Genomic DNA, 19393 nt, shown 5'->3' with positions numbered 1-19393 from the left:
GCGAGAATTACAGGCTGAGTGGGAACTCTGGAGGCAGCCTCGCCCTAGAGACGCGGGTCCAGTGAAGAGGGAAGGGGCAGGTAGGAGCTCTTGAACCTCAGTTCAAGTTCCGTTTCTGCCACCAACAAACTGTGGGGAAAGTCTCTCTGGACCTCAGTTCCTTACCTCCTCATGATAGAGTTATGCGGGTTAAACCAGCTAGTAAGCACGTGCGAAAATGCTAAGAATGCTAAAAGCAACATGATCTAGTGCAGTGGTTTTCAAATACTTTGTAGACTTTTTTTTTCTAATGGAAACCCAGTTCAAATTAAATTTCCCCAGAAGCCCAGTGTATGTAAAGTCATTAAAATCAGAACTTCCCCGCTTGATGAACAGGGCAGAGCTCTATTCCTTCCGTGCCCCTACGTCGCCATGGCAGCTACTGAGGCACCTCCAGGGGCCTCTAGCACCCTGCAGAGGACAAATTGAAAACAGGACTCTGGGTAGCGGCATGGCCCATGGGTGAGAAGTCCCAACGCGGGGCTGGAACCCCAGCCGGGCCATCACATATGAGAAACATCCTCTCTGGCTTCAGTTTACTCTCCATTAATGTGGACAGTTAAGTCCTACTTTACGCTCCTCATAGGGTTCTTGTGGGGGTCACCTGAGATACTGAATGTAAAAGTGGACTGCAAACACACTTCAGAGGCCACACAGACAAACACAGGAGATGTTTCAAGACATGCACAGGCAAACACAGATAGGAAAAGGTGGAAAACAGTGGCCGTGCTGCCTTGGTCCTGGTCAGAGCCACGCGCCCTGGGCGGAAGGCAGAGGGAGGCTAGGCTGTAGGGGCCGGTGGTGTCAGTGCAGAGAGCAGTGGGGCAGCCGCAGTCCCTCAGAGCAGAAGAGGAACCTGAGTGGTCTGTGAGTCCCCAGCTGCCTTTCCATGGTGCTCGTCTAGGACAGCAAGAATGGACAAACCTATGGAAACAGGTCCCCCGCTTGGGCCCCTACCTGGCCCCCAAGTCCTGGCTTGCTCTGCCTTCCAAGCAAAGGGTCTTGCTCAAGCAACTGAAGCTTGTGGGATCCCAGAGCAATGGGGTCACAGTCCGAGGGGGACGCATGTCCATGCCCAACACGTATCTCCGGGCCCCAGAGTGAGTCTGGACAGCACAGGCCTCAGAGTGCAAGGGGCCTGCACCGGAGACGGGAGGGCAAGAAACACGGGTCTAGGAGCAGACAGGTGTGTCCAGCTCCGGTTTCCCCCACTCATTATTTGTGGGTCCTTGGGCAAGTCGCTTCACTTCTCTGGACCTTTATCCTCAACTATAAAAGCGGAATAATGACAGCACCTGCCTTCAGATACTGTTGTGATTGCAAACTGCTTTACCCCCAGCAGTGCCTAATGCGTGGTAGGTGCTTGATGATCGTCAGCTGTGGTCTGCACCAGCACCAGTACTTGGAGGACCCTCGCTGAATCCTTCCAAATGCCGTCATCAATACTAACACCCAACACTGAAGGCCTGCGGCTGCTGCCCCATGGGCTCAAGGATGTCCAAAGATCAGTCATTTCTGGATGGTGCTTGGGGCGGTCAACCCAAAATTCTGTAAGGGGTAACCACTATTGGAGACATTACTGCCCTGGAGACCGGAGGAGTCATAGGCAAATGGAGCAAGGATGGAGCAGGGGGAGTTTGAGTTGCTAAACAACTGTGATCTTAAGTTCCCAAAGCACGCAAAGGAAACAGGGTCTCGGGTCACAGAGAAAGCTTTAGCACACGTGATCACCGTCAGCAATGGTGGCCTCGCAGCAGCTGAATGTAACCCGAACAGCCAGGAGGGGCTATCTGAGGCCCTGGTGAATCAGGGTGACTCCCTAAGACCCCAAGAGAGCTGCCCAGGTGTCTCTCTTCCCTTTTCCCACCTTAAGCCAGTCAAGCTGAGCAGCCCCTCTGGGGCTGTGAGGATGGAGTTTCTCTTTCTCTGTGCCCTTTGCCCATTGCCATCAGCACCATAACTTAGAGGGGCCTAGGGTCAGAGGGAGGGGTCATTGTCCAGAAGGGGGTTTGCAACAGGGTTCGCCTTAAATGAGACTGTGGCTTAGCAGTCTTCTTCAGTAACTTGGCCCCTCTAGATACCCTCTGCTGCCCCTTCCCCAGATAGCTCAGGGAAAAAAGGAGTTGGGAGCAGAGAGGGAAAGGAGGTGGGGAGGACGAGCTGTCCTGTTTACAGAGCAGGCAGCTGGCACCCAAGACCCTCACTCAACTATCTCGCTCCGTACCCTGATACAAAGAACCGGTTGCCATTCTCCACAGGAATCCAGCCTTGCTCAGCGTAGCCAAACCCACTCCTGAGAAAGATGGGTTGCTCCCTTTGGTTTTCGCAGGACCCCCCCACACCAGGCCCATTCCCCTTGGTTGGCCATCGTCTCCCTCCCCCGTGTGAGAGGCAGGCCGTGTAGCAGTGGTGGTTTGGGGTGCAGACTGCACCCGGCTCCATGGGTTGGCTGGGTCACTTATCGGCTCTGTGGCCTTAGGTCAGTCCATCTGTCTGTACATTTTCTTCCTCTGAAAATGGGGACAAGGACAGTACCAGTCCCACAGGCTGCTGAGAGGACTGAGTTAATCCACAGAAAGCACCTAGAGAGCACCTGACTGTGGCCTTCACTCAGTAAGCGGGGCGCTCTCGTAGTTCCGCACCCAGCGTCAGCAGGGCAGGGGGCAGGGCGGCAGGGGATGAGGCAGATCTGGTGCGCATGCGCTCACACCGTGTACAAACCTCCGTGTGCTGTCTACCCACTCACCCTGTCACACCCACCTTGGGTTTTTTCTTTTTCTGCACAAGGAAAGGGAACAGTGAATACAGATTAAGTAAAAAGCAAGTTTCCAGAGAATCCACTGCCTTTGACTTCCCTGTGACCTGGTTCTCAGCTTTGGGTGGGTTCTGGGGGCTAGAAATCCAGGTCACCTGGAGCCAGAAGGGGCCCGGAGGGTGCAGGGAGAAGAGGATTCTCCAGTCCCGAGACTGGCAGCTGCTATGGCTTCGATTTTGGAGTTCACTCTGTTATTGGACACGGCTAAGGAAAGGGAGATTCTACCTGTTTTGTATTTTTTAATGAAGTTGGTGACTAAAACACTGAAAAAGTAGCCAGCCCAAACTGGCCCCAGAATGAATTTTGTCTCATATACAGAGTTTGGGTATATTTTGTTTGTTTGTTTGTTTTTGAGCAAATACTTAACATAGAGAAACTTAATGGAAATCTAGGTTTGGGGGCTGCTTTTGTACAATGAGGTCAGGCAGCCTGCACAGACAGCGCCCCCCTGTGGCCACAGCCTGGCAGAGCGGCTGCTCTCTGCAGCCTGCAGCCTGCACCCTCCAGCTGGCCGTCACCACCCTGCAGTCGGCCCTCCGACACAGAAGCCAAGTGTCAGTTGAGGACTGCAAGCCACTGTAGGGACACCCAAATCCCTGCACCTGCCCGCTCTACTCAGTTCGGTGACATGCCAGCTCCCATAAGCTTTCGGGTTTGCGGCTCCTGATGAACACTGTACCGACGACCGACGTCCAGAAGATGAGAACAGCCCCAGGCGCACCTCGTACTAAAAATGCTGTCTGCAGTAATGCAGAAGGCACTTGGAGCTCTGGCACTGGTACAGGGCCAGGATTAGAACCGTGAGTGTCACTACCTAGGAGACAGTTCAGTGGGGCATTTGCCATCCTCTTATTCGCCCAGGATGCACCCACAGAGCACAGGGGACTGTTTACTAACCAGGACCCGAGGCCCCAAGACTCCTCAACACAGAGAGACCCCGATCGACATACACCAGCTCTGTGCTGACAGTGGCCTTACAGCCCTGGGGACAGCTCTCAGCCTGGCGGTGGTGGAGAGAGCCGAGTCTGTGTTCAAAGAATCTGGCCCTGAGCTTGGCTTCGCGCACTGAAGGGCTCTGTGAACCTCCGCTTCCTTACTTTAAAACCGGCGGGTAATGACCTCATATCAGCTCAGAAACCTTGCCAGGATCAAGTGGGACAGCACATCGGAGACACACCTGGTGGGGTCTGGAACACACGAGCAGCAACCTGTGCTCGAGGGCCCGTGTGTGGCAGACAGTTCACTACATGACCTCGGTGTTCAGACCTCACAAATGCCTCGCAAGGCACGTGCTGTCCCCAACTTTAAAGAGGAGGAATCTGAATCAGAGGGTTGATGTAACTTGTCCAGGCCACCCAGCTCACAGGTGTGGGACCTTGGTTTGATGTGGACTGCAGAGAGTGTGCACGTTTTCCTCTGCGTGAGCTTGTGCCTCATAATCCAGTGTTGGCCGCTGCTCTTATCACCCCTTCCTGTAGCCTCGATCCCTCTGTCTAATGGTTCAAGCTGCTTATCCCTTCTAGGACTCTCTTCCCAGCCCCTGGACTGACTAAAAGCCCCCAGACCATAAGGCCTGTCATTACTGCTGGTCATGCCAAACAGAAGTTGCCGTAAGGTGGTGTGATCGCTCTGCACACCCCAGGCTCCTTCCTCCCTCCGCCGACACCCAATCTCCCCTCCACCGCCTCGCTCACCCCAGCCCTTCTCACATGCAAGAGCTAAACCACTCACCACTGGCCGATCCACGGAGATTGTATTTTCAGCTTCCCTGTGAGGAACACACACATGAGGGGACTCAGTGTCACAGGGAGCAAACAGGAAGCGCAGAGAGGACCTGCTCAGGTCACATGACTTCTCATAGTCAAGTCGGGATGACCTCAGGAGCAGCCCGGGAACCAACATCCCGCACCCCAGGGACCAGCCCACGTAGGCACCGCTGCTAGCATCCAAGTGCAGACACATGGGCTCTCGTTCGCTTTGCCCAGAGCTCCCCAGAGGTGTGACGAAGCCACTACTCACAGACCTTATACTTCTTTCAGAGACAAAGATCGGAGTGGCAGGGCCTAGGAACTCATCTGTGGTGGCCAAGCAGGCAGGACGTGGTCCTGCTGGCTTCCTTAGCCACCCTACCTGAAAGTTCAATCACCCCTAGCACCTCCTACCCCTCATCCCTACTTATTTTTTCTCCTTATCACTCATCTAACTGTAACATTATATATTGTCTTTTCCTATACAATGTTGTCTCATGCTAGGATGTTAATGTCTGTGAGGGCAGGATTCTTTCTGCTTAATTCACTGCTCTAGCCTCCATAAGTATCTGTGGGATGACTGACCAACTGACTTACTGACTGACCGACTGATGGACTGATCTGACTAACTGACTGACTGAATGAATGAATGAATAGAAGTGGAGGAAGAGGTGCCACCTGGTCAACATATCCCAGGACTTCTGGCAGCAACCATCCAGCTACCTCGTACTTCCAATCTCTGGAAAGGACCAGGCAGGCTCTTAGGGCCAGGGGGCGGGGGGCAGGGAAGCAGGGCTGGGACTCACTCAGAGAGGTTCCTCTTTTCAGAGAAGACCCGGAGGATGAACTCTCCCTCCTGGTGGGGCTCGTAGGTGGAGGGCACGATGACGTACTCGCTGGGAGGCAGGCGGAAGCGCTCGGACACCTCCCGCATGTTGATGTAGGTCTTGCTCCTGGCCTTGGAGGCGTTGTACAGGAAGAAGTCCTTCTGCAGGTGCTGCTTGTTCCCGTGCATCTGAAGCAGAGAAGAGCCCCAGGGGCCTGAGCCCCTCGGGAGGGACACCCTGTCTGCCCACAGTGCCCCTCACCCAGGGCTCCCTTCCCAGCTCCTGGCCACCCAGTTCACAGCGATGACCTGCCTACCTCTGATTCCCAAGGCCTCAAATAGTTCAATGTCCCTGGAGCTCCCTACCCTACTTCCTCTTCCTTTTTTGTTGTGATTCAGAAGTGAAGGTCAAGTCTATCATTCCGGCACTCGGGATCACTTACCCGAACTGCTGCCGGCCCACTCTGATCACCTCCAGGCTGGGGAAGGACCCCAGGGAGGCAGGAGGGCCCTTAGCTAGGGTCTGAGGGAGGCAATTCCTCCACCCCAAAGGCCAGTGTCCCAGTCCCCCTCAGAATGTGGGTCCATGAATATGTGTGAGTGTGTAATTGTGTGAGTGTGAATGTGTATAAGTGTGAGCAAGTGTGGGGGTGATTGTGAACAAGTGAATAGGAATGTATGAAAGCATGTGTGGGAGCCTGTGGCGGGAAGGGAGGATGGGAGTCAGGGAGTCAGGCGCCTGCTCTGGGGTTAAGGGGCACAGGCGCGGCCTTCTCCTGCCATAGTCCTGCCCACGGTCCCCGCCGGGAAGCTTCCCGCTGTGCCAGACAGACACAGGAGCCCCAGGTAATGCTGCAGGCAACTGCTGGCTGCTGCCACTTCTATACCTCTTTGGGGACCTTGGAGAGAAACAGAAAGAGAAGACACTCAGATTCTGTGGATCTCAGATCTGAATGGAGACAAAAAGCTTGTGGGAAGGGAGTGCCAACAATCGCAAGGTGAACGCTTAGAAGTGGGACTCCCCATGTACGGAGCCGGCAGCCCCTGCCCCACTGTACTTCCCCCACCATGGTCTGTATCCACTCCTTACAGACATCTGAGATGAGCTGACACTGTGGGCCTGATTCCAGGGGTTCTGGGGGTCACTGGGTGTGAGGGAAGCTGGAGGTCCTCTCTGTAAGCCCCAAAAGCCTCCTCCCTGAGGAGATGTGTGTTTCTTGGGCTGAAGCTGGTCATACCTCGTAAATGGCAAAGCCAATGGTAAAGAGGTTGGCTCCCAGCTTCCGGTCCTTCCGCCGGTTCTTCTGCATCAGGGCCACCAGGAAGCTGCAGACCACCTCTGAGTCCTCGGGGTCATCGTCCTCCTCCAGGAGCTTCAGCCGGTACTGTGGGTTGGTCCAGAACGTGTCTGTGCCCCCCCAAAAGAAAAGGTGCGTCAGGTCTGCCTCTCGGAGAGAGGGCAGGGAGGGAAACGAGACAGAGCGAACCTATTCACTTTTGTCTCCCACATCTAGGTGCTCAGTAAATATGGGAGGAAGATTCAGGCATTGGTCTAATTATCCAGGGGGTAGGGGGCAGGCAGCCTATACTTTATACCCAATGGAGCTGTCCCGATCGGCTTTGTGCTTCCTCCTTCTTCTCCGAACTGCCGTTCCCAGTCTTTGCTGACAGCTTTGCTTCCTCACCTGTCCCTTTAATGTCGTTGACTCCTGGGATTTGGTCCTAGACCTGTTCCCTCACCCCACCGCCCACATTTGGATGATGCCTGAGCTACAGGTCCCGGCTTCCATCTCTCTTTCGACTTTCTCTCTCCTTTCCTTCCTATCTCCTTTTTTCTCTTCTTTTTTCCTCTCCCTCCCTCCTTCCTTCTTGTCCTTCCTTCCTTCCTTCCTTCCTTCCTTCCTTCCTTCCTTCCTTCCTTCCTTCCTTCCTTCCTTCCTTCCTTCCTTCCTTCCTTCCTTCCTTCCTTCCTTCCTTCCTTCCTTCCTTCCTTCCTTCCTTCCTTCCTTCCTCAAATACATACTGAGTCCCAAATACTGTTCCAATCTATGCCTTCAGCTCTCTGTTTTACACATCTTCACCCAGATTTTCCACAGGTGCCTCAAACTTTCCATGTTTCAAACTAAACTTTCTTCTCTACAAGCCCACAATCCACTCCACCAAAACCAAAATGACACATGGTGTTTTTCTCTTGTGTTTCTTACATTGTAACATTGACACCATCCATTCACACTCTCAGACTGGGAATCTTGAAGTCATTCTTCATTCTTCCCTCCCCACATTACCCAGATATCTTCTCCCCTACGCCCTCCTCCCTCCACCTCTGCTGCTCCTGACTTGGCCTGGGAGTTCATCATTTCTGGCTGGAACTCTGGTGGTAGCTGCTAACTCAGCCCTCCAGTCCCATTCTTAGCATTATGAACACAGTATTATCCTGACACAATGTCCTGTTTAAAAGTTGTTACCAGCTCCCTATTGCAAACTCCTCAGCATGGCGGCTCCCTTCTCAGTAAAACAGGGAGGCTTTAAGATAATTTATGTATGAGTCTTAGTAGAAACCCAGCAAGTGCTAGTTAATATTATTCTACCTGAAACTTGTTCTGCTTGGACCCTTCCCCCACACCGAACTTTTCCCACCTGGGAAGTTGCGGCAGCCTCCGGCAGAGCAGCCCCTCACCCAGCGGCCCTCGTTCACGGACACCGTCCAGGTCTGAAGCTTGTCAGACTCCAGGGCATCGGCTGTGAGGTTGCAGATCTCCAGCTTTGTGAAGTGGTAGATGAAATCGTCGTAGGACATCCTGAGAAGTTGGAAGAAGAGAGAGACCCATAGGGGAGACTGGGAAAGGTAAGACTCTGGGGCTAACACAGCCCAGTAAGATAGTCCAGTGAAACTTGGTCACAGTCCCAGAAAGGAACCTGTCCTTTCTTTTTTAGGGTAGAAATGTGTTGGGGTCTGCCCTGCCTGGCCTCAGGAAGCTGTAACCCCCCGTGGCTAAGGCTGAGTGAGAGACCTCCGGACCAGGAGCCACTAAGGAGACAAAACTTATTTCCCTGGCATGAACGCTGCCTGTTCTGTGCCAGCCCCTAGTGCTTGATCAGTTAGCCAATGACAGGTAAGATTTCCCACGGGGGGAATCGCCTAAGACAGGCATGATCACGTGGAGGCCTCAGGGAAGGACTTGGGGGGCTGTGAAAATGAAGGGGTGATTGACATCGACTCCTGCCCCTTTGCTTTGTCAAAGCCTGAGTCCTTGTTCTGAGATGTGAGAAATCCAAGTCTCCTGGCTGCCTTTGTCTCCTCTGCCCAACGCAGGCCTGCGGAAATAACTAGGGTGGTGCAGTCCAGACCAGAGTTGGCAGACTCCTGGGGTAATCAGGCCTGGGACATAGAATATGCAAGATCCTGTGAAATCTGCTTGCTGGAGGATGCTCTTGAATTAGAATATGAAGGCACGGGCAGGAAAAGAAACTAGCCTTTTAGGTCCTGTAGTCTTTTTAAGTGATAAAACCCCAAACTCTGCCCAGAATCCCAGCGGGAGATTTACCAGCACCTTTGAAAGCTACCTATTCCTTTTGATCTTCCCTGCCAGACTGTAATCCACAAACTGAGTCTGTATTCTTAATACAAGCCTGCTCAGGCGGCGACTCAGGGTGCTCTCCACTAGAGAGAATGGCTGTTTCGTCCCTATTTCCCCACAGGACTGGGTTGTCCCTGTGTATGTTTTTCTTGTGTTTCGACGAGCATCTGCAGCGATGGATACTGCTGGCCAGTATCCTCCACAGAAACGGTCAATTCTGGTCTGAGTCACCTCCTCCAATAATGACTCAAATTCATGTGTCCTTGATGGGAGAGCTCAGCAGCAATGCTGTTCCCCCAAAGTCACTGTGTGACCCTGCCCTGGGGCCCAGGCACCATGCTAGTTATAAGAGAGAGCTGGGGAAGGACAACTAAGCAAACAACTTCAAGGGTGACCAGTATGACAAATAAACAATTCCAGTCCTAGGGAAGACAAGGGGGATCTGAAGAAAGTCCCTTTTAAAGCTGAGACTTGGAGGCTGAGTAGAAATGATATGTGTGAGGATGACGGGGGCATTGGGCGAGCAGAGTAAGTGGAGCTTCCTTGGCTCAGAAGACGGCTCCGCGAAGGCTGGGGGGCAAGTGTCTGGAGCAGCACATGTGGCGGAGGGCACAGGGGAGGCGGGGGCCGTGATGCTGGCAGGTTCCTGGCTCAGTCATCACCGTGGGGCACCTCTGAGCACCTCATCCTCACAGGGCCTCCAGCTGGAGAAGGGGAGCAGGGCCCAGGTCTCCCAAGGGCTGGAATCTGACGGCCTCCGTCTGGGAATTGAGGTTTGAGATTTCAGCCCCTGCCCCATCCCTCACGCTTTGGGCTCCTCCTCGGTCTTGGACTCACCAGAACTCTCCATCCTCCGTGACCTGGTGCTGCAGACGGGCCTTCTCATCTTTGTCCACAAAGCCCCAGTCCTTCCACCTGGAGGGGAAATTCAGGAATTATGGAAGGAGGGAAGGAAGGCCTGATGTGGGTTGGGGTAGGAGGTATCGGAGAAATACAAAGAAGTTCCGAGAGTGACCCATCCATCTTCAAACTGCGGCCAGTGTGAACCATTGCAACACAAAATCTGATCTGATCCCCTCACTGTAAAACCCAGTCATTGCTTTCCACCAGTCTCAGGGTTAGAACCAAACTCCTTAGATGGGTTTATAACAGCTTGACCCTTCTCTGGATGACTCTTTTACCCCTCTCACACTTTAGTTTAGGAGTTGGGCTCTGGACATAAATAAACTGAGATTCCAATTTAATAATAACCAGTACCAACTATGGAACCATGGATAAGTCACTTAACCTCTCTTAGCTTCTGTTTTCTCAGCTGCAAAAGGGGAGTGACTGTATGTTACCTGCTCACAGGGCTGTGAGGGGCAGTACATGAAATAGTGCATGCAAGACCTGTAGGATAGTGCCCATCATCTAATGAATGATTGTCTGGGGTTCTAAGAGAAAGACCGGGCGAGCAAACATCTCCTTGCCCCTGCCAGCCTGGGAAACAGCCTAGCCTGTGTTTTTCAGGGCTGGGCAGTTTTACACACTCCCCCTCCTGAAGAGTGAGGAAAGGAAGCACACTTGTGTCTCAGGCACACCGAGGAGAATGAAACCGGACTGGGTGGACCATGGAAAGGTAAGGGATTGAGGAAGTGCTTAGAGTCTCAGAGGCTGGAAGGGAAATGGAGAGTCCTGAGACCCAAAGGAGGGACACAGCAAGGATGGGGTCTCCCCTTGAGTGACCCGGGGCTGAGGCTCTCTTGTCAGCAGTCCCTGCAGCAGAGGCCTTGGCAGGAGGTGGGTTAAGGCTGGACACCAAGCTCTGAGGCTGGAGAACACAGTGAGGTCCTCAGGGGTCACTCAGGCCAGTGGAGCAGACAACTGATGGGGCACCGAGGTCCCAGAGCATACAGCCTCATTCTAACACCACTCCCTTCAAGCAACCTTTCCTGCCTTCCTGCCCTGCCCAAACTAGGGGAGGGGGTACCTCCTTGTGACCCTTACCATTGGCACTTATCTCAATTGTTATTAGTGTTTGCCTGTCCTTCCCACTGGTCCTTAAAGTCTACAGGGGTAGGGCCTGTGTCTCTGTGCTCATTTCCAAGTCCCTAGACAGTAGTCTGGGGCCTGGCGCCTGCTCATCACTGGGGAAGCAAGGCTCTGCCGAGTGGACAAGAGAAAGAAACAGCAGGAGACGAGGACCGGCACCTTATCACAGTCTCTTGAGGGAGGGATATCCCAGGTGCTCAGACCCGTGCCTGCTATTCGGTAGGTGCTCAGTACATGGGTGGCTGAGTGAACCAGTAATTATGGTGCCCTGGGAAGAGAGGCATGTCGAGGTAACCCCGGGGGGCGGGGGGAGGGCACACACAGCCTGGGTGTGTCCTGCTCAGCTGCTGAGCCCTGTTCTGCCCTTTTGGGAGTAACAGAGGCGCCTAAGGAGCTGCCCTCCATCCCGTAAGGCAGTCAGGGTAGGACCGTAGGGCTTCGTACCTGTTCTGGAGCCTTTATCATAAGTTTCCTAGGCTTGGAATTTTTGCTGCCCCCAGTCTAGTGCTCTCAGCGATAAGTGGCGAAGTTCTCTGCAAGGGCCTGTGCGCCTTCTGTGGGGACGGCCCCGGAGAGGAAATCCGAGCACCGGCTGAGCACTCTCCCAATGCGACCACGTTTCCTCCTCCTAACAGCCCGCCAGGGAAGAGCTGATATTGTTCCCATTTTACAGGCGAGGTAACAGGGACCCCGAGAAGGGAAGTCACTTGTCCAGACCCCCTGCATTAAGACTCCCCTCCTACCTGGACCTAACTCATGCTTTCTAGAATCTTCCTTTCCAGCCAATGGCCATCAGCCAGCTCTCTGGCTCCCAGGCTCCCCTGGCTCCTCGAGGCTCTTCCCTGGAGCCCACGCCCCCTCTTCTCTTCCAGGGGTCATTGGTTTTGGAGGTAATTTTAGCCCCAGCCGTTGTAGTGCTCTTGCGGCCTCGTGCCCAGCCCAGGCTCGCCCAGGCCCTGTCGTCCCCACTCCTGGAGTCCCCTCACCTACCCGTCACTCCAGGAGCCGTTCCACTCCACCTGGCCCCAGGGGTTCCGCAGCCGCACCAGCTTCACCTTCTCATCCTTGAACGTGGTCTTGGGCAAAAGAGAAAATGCGCTCACGGTCTGGGGCCTTTCTGGAAAGGGGGTCTTCTGTCTTGCCCTGAGAGCTGGGATGGGGATGGGGAGAAAACTCCGTACAGGGGGCCACCCTGCCTGGTCCTGCTCAAGGAAACTAATCAGAAGCGTCCTGTGGAATGGCAGAGTGAGGGGTCAGAACCTACGAACTGAGTCCTCGAGAGTCAGGGCTTAGCCATTGCTTCACTGTCTTCTCAGGAGCGACTTTCCCAGTGAACATCCTGCTCCCACGAGCTTCGGGGGAGGAGGCAGGGCGTGTACTGCAGGGCCCTGCTAGCGCTTGAGCTGTCTGTGTGTGAATTAGGAAGAACGCCCCTGCTGGCTGGGGAACTGCAGACAGATGTGCCCTCTAGATGGGCCAGTCAGGAGCCAGGTGCGCCTCCCTGCAGCCTGCTGTGTGCTGCTGCTCTGGATGACTGCCCCCTCTGTCCACCCCCGAGTGCAGGGCACAACCGCACTGAGTACGTGCTACTGCTACGGGGCTGACAAGGTTCCCGTCTCTGACATGACACAATAAGGCAAAAGAGCGGAACTGTTTGGCACAAGAACCCATGAAATCAACTCCATAAATCCAAAGTGGCTTCCATGTGTTCCTTGGAAATGTTGGGGGGAAATGGTTGCCTTTAGCACTGAGAACAAAGATGAACTGGGCACCATCTGGTGGCAAGATCCTCTCCTGAGAGTCCCACTGGCCCCAGGCCAGGCATCTGGCCTGAGCCTTCAGGGATCACCTGATCGGAGGCAAGCTCTATAGCCACAAAGGGACACAGAGAGCTAAGTCCTGACCTCAGCTGCTTGACCCAAGGAGCTCCTCAAGTCCCACCCTGCCAAGCCCCGCCAGGCTCACCTCCTCCAGCCCAGTGACAGAGTAGGCGTGTCCTTTGACTAGCCCACAGGCCATTCTGGTCTCATACTGAACTGGAACAATGGTCTGTGGAGTGAAAACCAGACAGCCTGTCAGGGCTTGTGAAGCAAGAGCTCTGCCACCTGAGACAAGATTCGCACTAGTTCATTTTCTGGGTTCTGCATGAATGAGGACCCCTCCCTGCCCTGAAAGCGTGCCCTGGCCAGCAGAAGGTTCTTACATGCTATAGGAGACATACTAGGAATAGAATTCTTATTGGCACATTAAGAATATAAAGCTAACTGAAAAAAAAAAAGCTGTGTTGCAAAGAGGTACATACAGCATGACAACATTAAAAATAAAGATTAAGATGAAGTATATGCATAGAAAAAATCTTGGGAGGACATATACTAAAAGTTAATGAACAGCTACTACCTTTAGATGGGGAAAGATGGGTGAGTTTTCTTCTGTTTTGCCATGTGGCTCAGCACCCTCAGTGAGCTCGTACTACTTCTGAGAGTGCCAGAATATGAGCTCACTTTGCTTTGTTCACTAGCTTAGTGAACAAAGAGGAGAGGATCTTTTTTTGGTTTGCTAGAATAGCTGGCACCTAGTGGGAGCTTCATGCATATGTGTTGAATGAGTAAATAAATGAATTAGAAGAGGAGAAACATTTTTAAATAAATGAAGTCCCCCTTGCCTCTCTTCCTGTTAATCCGTTATCAGAGAAGCGGCCCGGACCAGGGAGCAGGGGCTCCCATAGAGATGCCCTCCAAGTCCTGTCTCTCCCACCCTCGGGAGCCTCGGAGCGGACAAATTATCCCAACTCAGACCCGGGGAAGGCCTCGGGCGCAGGTCTGTGTGAGGCACTGGCTGCTGAGGGGAGCACGGCGCCCACAGGGCTGGGGCGTGCGTGGTGGAGGGGCGGTGGTTCCTGACATGCAGAGGCTACACACCCGGGTCGGTCTGTCATCTGAGCCTGTGGGGAGGAGGTCTGAGTCTCTGAGCAGCGAGTTATCCATATTTCTCACCATCCGCGCAATCAACTCCCCCATTTTCAGCCCGGAAGGAGAGGTTCCATAGGTCATGTTTGTGCCATCCTGGGGCCCAATGGGAAGGGCGGGTGGGGGGCAGTCGGGAGAAGGAGAGAGAACAAACAAAGAAGGTGATAAAAAGGGAAGAAGACCGAAGGAAGGGAGGGGTAGACAACAGAAAAGAGGAGAGAGAAACAGCATGAATGGAGAAAAGTGAGAAACGGTTCATCTATGGATGGTTAACGTCAGCTGGTCTTGCCAAGCTGTCCTGTCCACGGGAGCGCTGGGAGAGGAAGGAGCAGTCACTTGGCTTGAGAAAGTACCAAGTCTCATTGAGCTGCCCCCAGGGCAGGCGTGTCTCCGGAAACTCAGGAGGCCTGGACAGTCTGCAGTCTCCTCACCCTCAGCTCAGGTCTCAGTGCAAACCACGCAGTTGTGCTGAGAGGGGACTGCAGGCCGAGCTTCTCCCAGAGAAGTCTCCCTGAGACTACACACAAGGCCCAGGCCTGCGTGCGAGATGCGGTCAAAGCCCGGTGACGGAGAGGCTTTCTTAGAGCACCATGGACTTGTGTCCACAGCCAGGTGTGTGGCCAGCCTCATGGGGGCATGCTGGGCCTGAGCAGTCCCAGCCACGGAGGCCCACACCACCACGGGCCCCTGGACCCACTCCCGGCATTCCAGGGCTTGTGTGTCCTCGTCCTCTCTCTTTATTGAAAACCCCCGGGAACTCTTCTACTTGAGACAGGCTCAGTGTTCAAAGTTGAGAGTAGTTCCTGCTTCCTAAAACAAAACGTTCACCCTGTCCCAGAGGAGAACCCTGCGCAGCTCATCACTGGGTAAGGCTTTCTGACATTTGGGGCTCCCTGCCCTGCACCCCATCCCCCAGACTCACGTCAATGGAGCAGCCCATGAGGGAACCTCTCTCGATGGCTTTCTTCATGATCTTGTACATGTCCCTGGGAGCATCCTTGATCTCAAAAAACTCTGTCACCCCTCCTGTGAAGTCCTCCATGGCCTCTGTCGTGTTCCCACCTTTCAGAGCTTCGTAGGAACCGTGGAGCCTTGAAGAGAGGATGGAGACCAATCTGGGTCACAGGTTTCCGGGAAACATGACCCAGGCGTCACTGCCACCAGAGCTTTACTCTTCAGTTCTGTGATGTTTTCCCACCAGTTCTCCAAATCCTCTGTAAGCCAACGGGCAGGTGCCAGGATTCCCTTTCTTCACAGAGGGGAAACTGAGCTCCAGAGGCAAAGGGACTCACCCCAGGCCACAGATCACCTGAGCACTGGGACCAGAAACTAGCTATCCCTGCTCCCTGATAGTTCTTTTTCTGTCATACCCTGAACCCTGAGGTAGGGCCTCATGAAAGCCATCAGCAGCTCGGGTTGAGACACACTATGCCTTTATTAATATACTGCAAGCTCACAAGGTTAGGCCGAGCAAGACCCTGGAAGCTGAGCTCCACAGATATGATGCCTGGATCCAGGACTTGTAACACTACCACAAAGACAGAATTAAAGAGCCCACCCTGGGAAGCTAAAGCTAGAGTTGCCACACATGTCTTCATTTCTGTTCTTAAACATAGTGCTTTCAGTGAGAGCAGTTTCTGCCTGAACCTGATCTCTGACTTTGGGTCACAAAGGAACACACACACACACACACACACACACACACGCCTCTTCCCACGAGTGGTTTCTAGACTCGCCTCACATTTGAAAGTGTTGCCTTACTTAGCATACGCCTTCTCCAGCAGAGCGCTCCAGAACTCATTGCGGTGGTTGGATTTGGTGAAAACCAGCTGGTCGTTGTAAGTTGGCAGGCAGTCATCAATGACCACGTCCACCCAGTCTCCATAGCGCCAGAACTGCACAGAAGTGTCATCCAAGGTTACCACTGGCCCGTGTTCCCACCCAGCGTTCCTTTAGAGTCTCTTTGACCCCAGGGCAGTCCCATTTCCTCAGCTCTGCGTCTTGGTGCTTGTTCACACTCTTCTGGGTTGGAGATGTGTGAATGTTTCTCTGACAGGACTGTGAGCTCCTTGAAGGCAGGAAGTGAGTTACAAACCACTTTGTCCCTTCCACAGGGCCCAGCCCCGGACTAGGACAGTAGATGCTCTGAATATCTGAGGACTTGGAATTTTCATTCTCCAGCTCAGTGAGTCTGGGGTGGGGCCTAGGTACCAGTACCTTTAGGTATCTCAGCTGATTCCAATATGCAGCCAGGGTTGGGAACTACTGGTCTAGGTGGAGGTGATATACTGTTCTATGTATTTCTCATGACAAAACAAGGGAGAAATTGCTGCTGAACAAGGATTGGCATGGAAGATAAAGACCCCAGAACATACTCTGACCAAAGCAGGAAAATTGTTCAATAATTGCAAATCTGATGTTCTTTTCTGAACAGCTCAGTTTTAACTGAAGAAAGTCAAACATGGTATAATTTTCTTCTAATGAATTTTTTCCTCCTTATTGACACAAGGGCAAAAATCTCTCTGGTGTTTGTATTTACATCCCTTTAGATATCAGACCCTTTAAACGCCAGAGGGGAATTAGCAGCTTGATGGCACGGGGAGAAAAAAGTTCAGGGCCTGGCCGCCTTGCCCGTGCTCGGACGGACAGCAGCTGGGGCCAGCTAACCCTGACCCTGAAGAGGAGACCTTTTTGGGGCCTTCAGTCCCGAGGTACAGGATCAGCAGGTGCCTTAACCGACAGTTGGGTCAGTCCCAAGATATTCAGAGCCTCCTGGGCTAGAGACAGATGGACGCCACAGAAGCCTGGAATCCGCTGGATCCCCACACACAGAACTCACTTAGTTCGGGGCCAGCACGGGGATTTGGCTCTATGCCAGGACAAGCTGGCTCCAGGAAATGTGCAATGGCTGACTGATTCTGGAACTAAGACTCATTTCTGTGCCAACCCAGAAACCTAGTTCCCAGAATAACCAGATTATTCTTCCAGATTTTTCTTCCTGTGTTTCTTCCAGAACACAGAAGAGGTGAGTGAAAGACCTGCCTTACATGGAAACAAGTAAACAGGAGTCACAGTTGTGGACGAGGTTTTCTTCACAACTGAAAGGACCCTGTGGATTCCCAGGGCTGATATCTCAGGGACTGACTAGAGCAGAGCCTTGAGTAATAACAAAGCAGCCAGCCAGCTGGAGTGGCAAAAATAACCCCACAGGCCAGCAAACAGGATGTCTTCCTCCTTTTCTGGGGCATAGCCAAAGGTGTGTCGGGGGAGTGTGGGGGCAGAAATAAACAATTGCTTCCTCACAGGCTCGGGCCCTGAAGGGGGTCACCGCCCACAGCTACTGCAGGGAGGGTGTGTGGAACCTTTCTGGAGCCACGGGGAGTCAAGCCCAGGAGACCAGTGGTGAGTGGGTGGCAGCTGGCCACTCCTGTGACCTCACCTGGAAGTGGAAGATCCCCGCATAGTTTTCAGTGAAAGTTTGATCGTGGGGTATGACTCGGAAAAGCAGGTGCTTGTTCAGGGTCAGACAAGCGATGGCTGCGAGAAACCAGCAGTCCCCTGCAGGCAAACACAGGGCACAGGTCAGAGGAAGGGCCTGTACTCCAGGCCAGAAAGGGACCCAATCCCAGGGCTGCTCCACTGCTCTGAAGAGCAGGGTTCAAGTGGTGCTCACTGTCCTACTTCTAGATCTGACCTCTCGGAGGTGGCAACCAGGGGAGGGGTCTGACAGCAGTCCCCTGGCAATGTGGTCCGCTTAGCAGGGTCACTCACGCCTCCCGGAGTGGTTTTCCTGGAGGCTGTTGGCAATTCCTCCAGGAACTGCAACATAAACTCACTTCCTTCTTGGGCCTCAGTGGAGACAGAGTCACGATTATTTCCAACACCTATGGGAAATCCACCCTGCCCTCTATTTGCAAGGTGAGTCCATCTCCCCTTCTGACCCCAGCGGAGACAGCATGTGTCATCAGCCTAGCAGGTTCATAATGTAAGGAGTCTGGCTGCTGCCCTGGAACCAGTCTGCAGGGGGCGCTAAGACATTGCTGGTAATGGAATGAGACGGGAACATTTTCTTACTCAACTTCCTGGCAGAGTCCTGTATGTAGTGGGAGGTGACACTTTGCTCTGTGTGTGTGTGTGTGTGTGTGTGAGAGAGAGAGAGAGAGAGAGAGAGAGAGAGAGAGAGAGAGAGAGAAACACATGCTCAAGGGGCATGCCTGGTACCCTGACTGTCACAGAACTGCCTTCTAAGTTGAGGGGGGCGGCTAGGTTACAGCATGTAAGGCCTTCATTTTGCTGTGTGGGCCGTGAGAGCAACTTTGAGACAGCACCCTGTCTGCTGGTGTCCCTGGGCAGCCAGCCTGTCCTTTGAAATAGTGTATTGGTTAGAAAGTCCAGATTACTAGCTTGCTCCAGGCTCTGCAAGCTGCCACCCCTCAGGTGCGAAACCTAGATATCCAAAACCTCCTCAGCCTCTCCTTTAGGGACCAAATTAGTCATATTCCTTTCTTTTGGTAGGTGCCCTTTACTCTCAAGTTTTACATCATGTCTGTGGATATTCTCTCCAACTTGACTCCACAGAGCTTCCCTGCAGTCCACACCAAAGGCGGCAGGCATGTTCTGAACAAGAGGCAGAGAGAGAGGACGGTCCGAAGGGGCAGCCAGGCTGGCTAGCCAGATGCTTATCCACAAGCAAGTGTCATCTCTATTGAAAGACTCTTCTAATATGGAGCTATTATTCTGGGGCAATTTAAATGGGAGTTTGAGTTACAGACACTCATTTTGGTAATGCGTTTTGTGGAAGATTGTGTATATACATAGATTCTATGTGCTGAAGGGATGTGCTTTGTCCACAGGTTCAGAGTGGTCTGTAAGGAAGATGGGGATGGTCAGAAGCAGGGTGGTTGTCTTGCTGAGTGGGGTGTGGACTGCTCTTGAGACTCCGGAGGGACAGCTGCGGAACGAGGTCTACTTCCTGTGACACATGGCAAATGAACTAATGACAAATGTGGGAGGAACAGAAAGTAAATGAAGCAATCACCAGCACGTAAGGCAGCATCATAAAAACCTCCTCCCGAAAATTCATTAAAAACAAAAACAGATTATTGTCCCTTTACTTCCTGTAAAGGGATCACACCTGTTAACCACCCCGTGATTGTTCAGCTCGATGTGACCCTAGGAACATTCCTACCTAATTCTCCTTGACAGATGTCAGTTCTGTTGGCCCCACCAATGATAAATCGTGGATTCTCGCAAATTTCCTGCAGAACAAAAAGGAAAGAATAACAGCAGTTGTAGCTATTACTCACTGAGGTCCAATGTGTGGTGCTGGCATCATGTATCAGGAGTATTACACACACCGCTTGTTTAAGGCTCCAAAAACATCATATGAA

At 53.0% G+C, this 19393-nt stretch overlaps 1 protein-coding gene across 4 annotated transcripts in view; it reads right to left on the bottom strand.

The window, feature by feature from the left end:
* The window catches only part of CAPN3 (calpain 3), a 47111-nt gene that overhangs the window by 4043 nt on the left and 23675 nt on the right, over window positions 1-19393 (bottom strand). The window contains exons 2-15 of one of the 4 annotated variants that reach the window (XM_045823659.1): window positions 19192-19261; window positions 17443-17561; window positions 15765-15898; window positions 14926-15094; window positions 13956-14099; window positions 13003-13086; window positions 12028-12113; window positions 9844-9921; window positions 8066-8226; window positions 6667-6836; window positions 6316-6327; window positions 5409-5617; window positions 4586-4622; window positions 2800-2817 (exon numbers count right to left, since the gene is read on the bottom strand). In XM_045823659.1, coding sequence (XP_045679615.1) covers window positions 2800-2817; window positions 4586-4622; window positions 5409-5617; window positions 6316-6327; window positions 6667-6836; window positions 8066-8226; window positions 9844-9921; window positions 12028-12113; window positions 13003-13086; window positions 13956-14099; window positions 14926-15094; window positions 15765-15898; window positions 17443-17561; window positions 19192-19261 — 1491 coding nt within the window. The remainder of the gene's footprint in view (window positions 1-2799; window positions 2818-4585; window positions 4623-5408; window positions 5618-6315; window positions 6328-6666; window positions 6837-8065; window positions 8227-9843; window positions 9922-12027; window positions 12114-13002; window positions 13087-13955; window positions 14100-14925; window positions 15095-15764; window positions 15899-17442; window positions 17562-19191; window positions 19262-19393) is intronic. The other 3 variants (XM_045823660.1, XM_045823661.1, XM_045823662.1) reach the window with 3 other exon arrangements.

The sequence above is a fragment of the Phyllostomus hastatus genome, unplaced genomic scaffold (genome assembly GCF_019186645.2).
Source record: "Phyllostomus hastatus isolate PE091 unplaced genomic scaffold, TTU_PhHast_1.1 phas_scaffold_501, whole genome shotgun sequence".
Lineage (NCBI taxonomy): Eukaryota > Metazoa > Chordata > Mammalia > Chiroptera > Phyllostomidae > Phyllostomus > Phyllostomus hastatus.
Note: the sequence above shows the minus strand (reverse complement) of the source record. Positions and strands in the feature narration are given on the sequence as shown.